The following is a 7,615-nucleotide window of genomic DNA, read 5'->3' as shown; positions in this document are numbered from 1 at the left end:
CAGACACACCTAAGACCCCAGAAGGACAGGGGTGAAAGGGGGTGCCTGGGGTGCCTCTCTCCTAGATCCTCAGTCAGAGGCTCGGCAGGCAGCGTCCCAGCCCACCTCCATCCAGCCCCTCCTCGGTTCCTCCACCGGCCCTGGCCCTGCCCCGCCTGCACTGTGGACTTGCTCTCTCCCCTTCTCTCTGGAACCAGGCAGGGCCTGCTGGGGGTGTGTGGAAGGGAACCACGAACAGACAGACAGGAGGACACCAGGGGGGGCCTGCCAGAGGTGCCTGGCGTTCCAAGCGGGGACTGCATCCCAGGCAGCGCCCCCTCTTGCTCTCTGCCAGGGACAGGCTCAGTCTGGGGCTGGCGCCCTTGTCTCGCCCCCTAAAAGAAGGAGAGCGCCTGCTCTCTCAGCAGCAGTCTTTTCTTTTTCATTCTCCGGTTCTGAAACCAGATCTTGACCTGCTGGTCGCTAAGATTCAGGCGGTCTGAGAGCTCCCGCCGGCGCTGCCTGGTGATGAATTCGTTCACGAGAAACTCGCCCTCCAGCTCGGCCAGCTGCAGCTTCGAGTATGGCTTGCGCTTCTTCCGCGAGCGGCTGTGGATCGGGTACCAGGGCGCCCCTGGGTGAAGACGAACCAGCAGGGTTGGCCAGGGGACCGAGGGGTGACGCGCCCGGCGCCCCCGGTCCTCCCCAGTCGGCTTCACTTCGGCCTAGCGCCGGGCCCTGCCTCTCCTCGCCTCTCCGGCGCGAAGACCTGCCCTGCCCGCCAGCTCGCCCCTCCACCTCTCCGCGGCTCCCCGCCTGCTCCCCGCCGCCCGGGGCCGGGGCGCTGACCCTGCCGCGCTCGCCTCCCCTCGCCCTCCCCAGACCTCTCCTTCCCGACGTCCTGGTCCCTTCCCCGCGTCCGCCAACACGGGCCTGTTAAGTGAGCGCGGACTGTGCGAGTGGCAAGAGCTTGCCCGTGCCCGCTGGCATTTCTTAAAAGATAAAGGACACAGGTCATGAGGCCCGTGGGAAGGCAGGGGCACCCAGCGCCCCGCAGCCCCCACCCCGGCCCCCGGCGGCCTCGGGAGTCGTCCGCAGCCCACTTCCCCCGGGCTCCCCGCCCCCGAGGCCGCGCGCGACGCCGAGGGGAATGTCTCCAGTTCTTTTATGGGGACATTTACATGTTTACAGGGCTCCCCACCTCCGGCGCCGCTTTCCAGAAAGAAGCATTTCCTTCTCCTCGCACGCTCCGCCACCCCGGCGGCCCGTCTCGTCCCGCCCCGTCCGCCCCGTGGACGTCCCGTCCGGGGGCCGCCTCGCGGGCGCGTGGGGTCCTTACCGCTGGCCGAGAGCCCGCCGCCGGGGTTCAGGGGAGACACCAGGCTGCCGGGGTCGCCCGCGCCGGCGCCCTTGTTGCCCTCGTTGAGCAGGGACGAGCTGGAGTCGGATTCCAGCGACTGGCAGGAGGGCGGGTCGTGCGGGGGGCCGGTGCCCGCGTCTCCGCCGCCGCCCGGCGCGTAGTCGTACTTGAAGCCGAGCGCGGGCGGCCCCGACGGCTCCAGCGGCAGGAGGGCGGCCCCGGGCCCGACTCCAGGGCCCGGCTCGCGCCCGCGCTCCTCGCGCTTCAGGCCCGCGCCGCCGCCCTCGGCGCACGGCTCGCGGTAGTAGCCCTTGCTGTCCTCCACGCGCGCCAGCTCGCACGTGCGGCCGAAGGGCGGGTTGAGGGACACGGGGCTGCCGAGGTAGGGCTGCGGGTAGCCATTGCACGGCTCCGCCGACGGCCAGGGCAGCGAGCACACGTTGTCGCGGCGCGGGTAGGACAGCGACGGCAGCCCGGGCAGCTGCGCCCCGGACGCGCGGAAGTTGGGGAAGTAGAAGGTGTCTCCGGTGTGAATGTTCACCAGCGGCCCCACAAACCCGGGATTCAGGAGATTATGCTCGCCCATTTCCGCGAGGCCGGACCGGCAGCGTCTACTTTATTGCTAGCTGACATTAAACATAGTTAAACCTGCGCCCGCCACCCATTGGCCGCCCGGCTCACGTGGGCGCCGCCGCCAGGGGGATGGGTGGGGACAGCCAGTCCCCCCCACTCCGCACCCATTCCAACTTCCCCCTTCCCCAATCTGGGGGTTGGGGGGGGCGACACAGTGGTGGCGGATTTATTCGCTGGATTCTGGTTTTTTTAAAAATCACATAAAACTTCACGCAGCTAGCGAGGCAATCGCTCCACACAGGCGAGAGGGAAAAAGTCACGCCAAAAAATACCAGCACATTCAGACCTCGCACCCTGCACCTACACCCCCCCCCCAGGATTATCTTCTCACCAACAGCTGGTCCAGCACAGCCCTTCCCTTTTTAATTAGCTCCTTTATTAACTAAAACCGTTGGAATTTACAATATCTCCCCAATAAATTACTATTAGATATTGTGTCATATAAAGTTTACTGGCTGTTTAAGGAGACGGATGAGTCCTTTGGCTCGGGGGTTTATTTACAGTAGAGGCGAAGTGGGGGTAAGGACAGGTTTCCCTGCCACTGTCTCTCCCAGCCCTGCGCTGGCGGCTGCACGCCGCTTCCTCGTTCAGTTCTTTCACCGCCGGGATTTGGGAGACACCTGGGGTCCTCTCCTCTAGGAAGGACGAGGGGAATTATGGATGCCGACCCTTTCTTCGGAAACTCCAGCCCCACACCTTCACTCACATTAGAGGGCAGAGGCTGAAGAATCAGAAAAAGGAGGTGCCTGCTCAAATTGGACCTATCTGCTTGCTCCTGAAAATCTGGGGGTGCAAAGTACTCTTCCCCGTGGATCATAGGGGTTTCTGGGAGGGTCTACTGGAGTCTTTGAAGCAAGAAGTTCTGAGATCCCCGTAGGGCTTGACTGGTCTGAGAGACTCCTGATTCCCACCCCAGAGAAGGGGGAACTCCACACCCCAGAACTGTCCTGGTCTGTTGTTGGGGTCATCAGATAGCAGCATGAGGCCAGTGGGTATGCTGCGAGTGAGGGAAAAGACCCTGGAGAATTATCTTGTTGGGGATTTAAAATTGTATTTATCACGTTACCCTCATCAGCGTCTTCTGGAGAAGACTGAGAGCCTATTTATGACCACTGGCTAGTTTAGTTGGCGTTTGGAAACCACAACCCTATCTCGGCTACCTCCACAGGACACAACCAAGCGGATTAAAATGAAAAAACAAAATCTGCAGAAGCTAGGTGTATTCGATTGTCTTCTAGCAGACAAAATACTGGAATTTCTATGTGATTATTTCTATCCCATCCCCTATCCAATGCATGACTTTAAGTAATACAATAGTTCTAAATGTCAAAATAGGAATAAACATCAGAAGAGTTAAAGAAATTAGAGACCCAGTGAGTCTGAGAGAATACAAGAGAAAGAAACCCATGTAGGTGAAAGTTAAATATCTGTGAATGAGCAGAAGCTACAAAAGCAGACCGAAGCACAAGATTCTCCCTCTTCTCTGCAGGATGCAGCAGAAAGAAATGTGGATTCTTTGAATTCCACAGCTCCCGGGGCGATTTCATATCCCAAACTATAGCTGCTCCCTCCGATGGAAATATGTCGGCGCAGTGGCGTCCTGCTGCCGGGCACAAGCTCGCAACTCAGCCAGGTCCCTTGCCTCTGCTCTGCTTCCCCTCTCCGCACCCTGGCACGTCTGGCCAGGTCCCTCGCGGGTTCAGGAGCCCACCTCACTCGGAGCCCCGGTGCGGAAAGCGATGCCAAGTAGTGGGATGCCAGTGTCCAGTGCCGCGCAGCTAGGGCAATCCGAACTGCTCCCCGGCCCCCATCTCCCAGGAGCGGGCAGGAGACCGCCTGGGTTGGCCTTTTTTGTGTCTAATTGATTAAGAACCGCCCGGCTGCAGAGAGGAGCATCCCTTAGCTGCAAATTTCAAAGTCACAACATCCCCAACATCTGACTTATGCTCCTTTTCAAGATGCACTCATTTAATTTTTTGAAATAACCTGGGGGTTCCTTTGGCCCTAAGGATAAACAGGGAGTGAATTAACAGAACAGGAAGCCACGGCTGGGTCCCCGGGCCTCTCCACTGCGGCTATTGTTGGCGTGAGGGAGGGCCAGCTTAGCCCAGTAAAGGCTAGTCTTTGTGGGAGGGAGGCTTCTCCCCACCCTCTTTTTCCCTCCAGATGATTTCTATCTTCTGGAAAGGTGGTCTGCAGAGGAAGAGCTCAGCTTCTCCCCATGCCCCTCTAGCTCAAAAATCTCAGTCCCCTCGCGTTGCCTGCTGCCCTCCCGGACCAGGCCAGGCCGCTCGGCGCACAGAGCCGCGGCCACAGGGCGGCAGATGCAACGCCAGGGAATGAGGCTGGAGTGAGGGCGTCTTTCTTCCCAAACGCAGTTTCACCCAGTCCAATTTCACCCTATCAGGGAAAGAATATATATCATTTCCCCCAGGTTTCGGACTCTGCGGATACTGGCACATGCACAAACCCCTATTCCTTTTGTGCGGGCGCCCCAGATTCTTCTCAGGACGAGTTACCGAGAACCATCAGCACAATTTGCATCCCTAGTGTCCGGCGCCTCCAGGCCCATTGTGAGCCTCGGGGTTTTCAGGGAGACCCAGACAAACGAGGCGCCCAGCTTCCCCCAGGACTCCCGCGGTGCTGACCGCCTTGAAGGCTCGCCGCTGCGCCCCCGCCGCCCGGGCGCCCCTTCTTCAGCCCGGCGCGGGCCCTCAGGCCGGGGAGCGCCCCTTCCAGCCTGGGTCCCCGGGGCCGGCGGGAGGCTCGGGTGCGAACCTTCGCCTCTAAACCCACGCCGGGGAGGGCAGCTTGCCGGAGCGGACTGGGGCTGGGTGAAGAGGCGAGAGGGACGCGCAGCCCACGGCGCTGGGCAGCCTCGCCAGCCGGGCGATCACGCGGCCCTGCGCAGCCTGCACGCAAAACCACCCGGCCAGCCCCGCGCTCTGGAGCCGCGAGGATCTGCGCGCCACGCTCCCCCGCATTCATCAAAGCGCAAGGTTAGCAAAGAGAGCCCGCCCGCGGGTCCCCGGGCCGCCGCGCCGGCTGCAGCTGGCCCGGCTCAACCTTGCTCCGCTCATTAACTCGGGGGTTAATTAAAACTGAAGGCAAGGCGGTGGCCCGAGGTTTTCCTTGAAGACCCCCCGGCGGCCCTGCTGCTCCAGAGCATCCCACAGCTAAGCGCGGCGCCTCCTCTGCCTGCGTCTCCACCCCTCGCGCGTCCTCGCGGGCGCAGAGCGGGGACCCGGGTGCAACCCCCGCCCGGCCCCGCAGAAGATGCTCATTGCAAAATCTGCACCGGCCGGGCGGCCGCGGTCACCGCGGAGCGGCTGTGCGAGGCTGTGCTCGCGCCTCTCCGTCGACCAGAGGTCGGAATAATTGGGCGCGGCGCTGCTTCCCTCTGGCCTGTCGCGAGGCCCCGGCAGCCCAGTTCAAGGTCACTGCCTCGTCTCCCCGGAGCGGTTCTGCGCGTATGCAAATGAGGCAGGGCCGGGCCCCGGGGCCGCGAGGAGCCGGGCTGGCGAGGGGCGCGCGGAGGGCGAGCGGCGCCGCGGGGGGACGGGGCCTGGGGCCGGCGCTCGCCCCTCTCTAGGTCGCCCCTTTGTCTTAGGACAGGATCTTTGTCCAGTTTAGACGAGGCCGAGGGTGTGCGGCGAGGTTCGTCCCCTCTCGAGGCTCCACTAGCTCCTGCAGGGATGGAGACCACCTGGCTCCGAGGCGCCCAGTCCAGGATCTGAAGGTTGGGAGGCCCTTCCCCGGACGCTCCTTCCTCGGCTTCCTCTCCAGGTGCTCCCAGGAGGAGGGGGGCTGTTAGAGAACTTGGGGAGTGGGCCCAGCCCAGCTTTCAGGGTCACAGCAGCGGCCCGGACTCAGCCACAGCCTCGCCTCCTGCAGTTCCCCCGCGGATCCTCGGGCCCCCACCAGACCCCAGGCTGAGTCTCACCCAGAGGAGGGGGGCGAGGTAGGGGCTCCTGAATACCCCTAAACGGATATTCCCCATGTTCTCCGTCCCTTTGGCGGCGCACTAATAGTTAAAGAGCCGCGCGGCTCTGACATTTCCCCCCTCCCGCCAGCAGAGGATCTCCTCCGCCCGGGGAATTACTGAGCGTCGGGAAAGGTGTGGGGACCAAGTCAAAAAAAAAAAAAAAAAAAAAACACACACACCCACAAAACCAAAACACCACACCCACAGCTCCCGCGGCACCTCGCAGGCCGGGGTCTGGTCTCCGCGGGCCTCGAGGGCGGCTGGGGACGAGCACCGCGCGCGCCCCGCTCCTGCGCCCGGAGGCCGGCCGTGACCCTGGCCTCCCCGCAGGCCCGGATCTGAGGAGGCGCGGAGACCTGCTCGGGGTCTGCTCCCCCCAGCCACCCAGCGGCGTCCCAAATTCAAGCCACCCGCCTGGGGGTGGGCGTGGAGGGTCCTGCGTGGGGACCAGCGGCCCAGGAGGCTGGTGGGAGTGGAGGGCGCGCCGCTGGCCCCCCAGGCGGCCTGGGCTGGCCGAGCGGGGTCCACTTACCTTTGGAGATGGAAGAGGCTCAGAGGGTGCGGGGCGGGGGAGGCCTCAACCTCCGCGAACCCTCGGGGTGTCCCCTCCCCAAAGCCACCCTCAGGCCCAGCCCGAGGTGCCTGCGCAGGGCGGGGCGGAGGAGGCGGAGGGAGCGGCCAGCGGTAGGCGCGCGGGAGCCGAGTTGCCGAGCATCTCTGGAGAGGCCGCCTTTTATGGGCGTTATTAGCGCCCCTGTCTAGACTGGAGACGACACCTCCTCTGTGTGTAAACGGAGGCGGCGGGCTCTGGCGAGAGGGGGTGGCGCGCAAAGGGGGCCAGGCGCCCTCCCCTGCTCCGGCCACCGGAAGATCAAGGCCTGGTCTCCCCTCCCCCCTTCCTTGGGCTCCCAGTGATGTCAAGGTCAGAAAGACCTAGTCACGGTCAAGGCTAAAAGGGGAAGCGCCTGGTTGGTTGCGAAGAGACTCTGGTCCCCTCCTCCTCCCAGAAGCCCTTTGCTCCCCAGAGCCCCACAATCTTCCCCCAGTGCAAGTCTGGATACACTTCTGCCTGAACGGGCACCCGGAGTTTTTTGAGGGGTGGGCTCCGGACACCATCCAAGCTGGACCCAGGTGGCTCTGGGGCGTGGGGGGAGTTCTCTCTGCCAGGAGGGGGCTGCTGCAGAATCCCCACCTCCATCCCTTCCCGTGGTGGTGAATGTCCCAGGCTTGCACCCACGCTGGCTGCTGAGCCAGCTGCCCAAGGATCAGCCCAGGAGCAGATGGTCTGGAGACAGCCGTGCGGGATCTCCAGAGAACTGCTGGTCAGGTGGGTTCCTGGCTAGGAGACTACCAGCTGCAAGGCCCATTCTGCTGGGCCTGGGTCGGGGGAGTGGGCTGTGGGCAGGGAGGCACCCCCCCACCCCCATCTGAGCCCTCCCTGGGAGCCTGGTAGAGTGACCTTCAGGTGGAAAGTCCTGTGAGTCCCCCCCCCCATCCTGATGCAGGAGGGAGAGGGACCAGGAGAGTCATCCATTATGAGAAAGATAGTGGGGACCTCGGTTCTGGGGGAGAAGGGCTGTCTGTTTCCAGGGAAAGCCTCTGTGCTCACAGCCCTTCAGACCTCATGGATCCCCTTGCACCCTAATATTATGGAAGCC

The 7,615-nt window shown here is 63.1% G+C and overlaps 1 protein-coding gene across 1 annotated transcript; it reads right to left on the bottom strand.

Moving 5' to 3' along the window:
* Positions 1-374: 374 nt before the first annotated feature.
* On the bottom strand, positions 375-1,925 carry HOXC12 (homeobox C12; the record flags this gene model as incomplete). Its single annotated transcript, XM_084254802.1, has 2 exons — positions 375-613; positions 1,319-1,925. 2 exons carry the CDS (start codon positions 1,923-1,925, stop codon positions 375-377), a joined length of 846 nt encoding a protein of 281 aa, XP_084110928.1.
* Between the last annotated feature and the right edge of the window lie 5,690 nt (positions 1,926-7,615).

Source organism: Talpa europaea (assembly GCF_964194135.1).
Source record: "Talpa europaea genome assembly, chromosome: 15".
NCBI lineage: Eukaryota > Metazoa > Chordata > Mammalia > Eulipotyphla > Talpidae > Talpa > Talpa europaea.
Note: the sequence above shows the minus strand (reverse complement) of the source record. Positions and strands in the feature narration are given on the sequence as shown.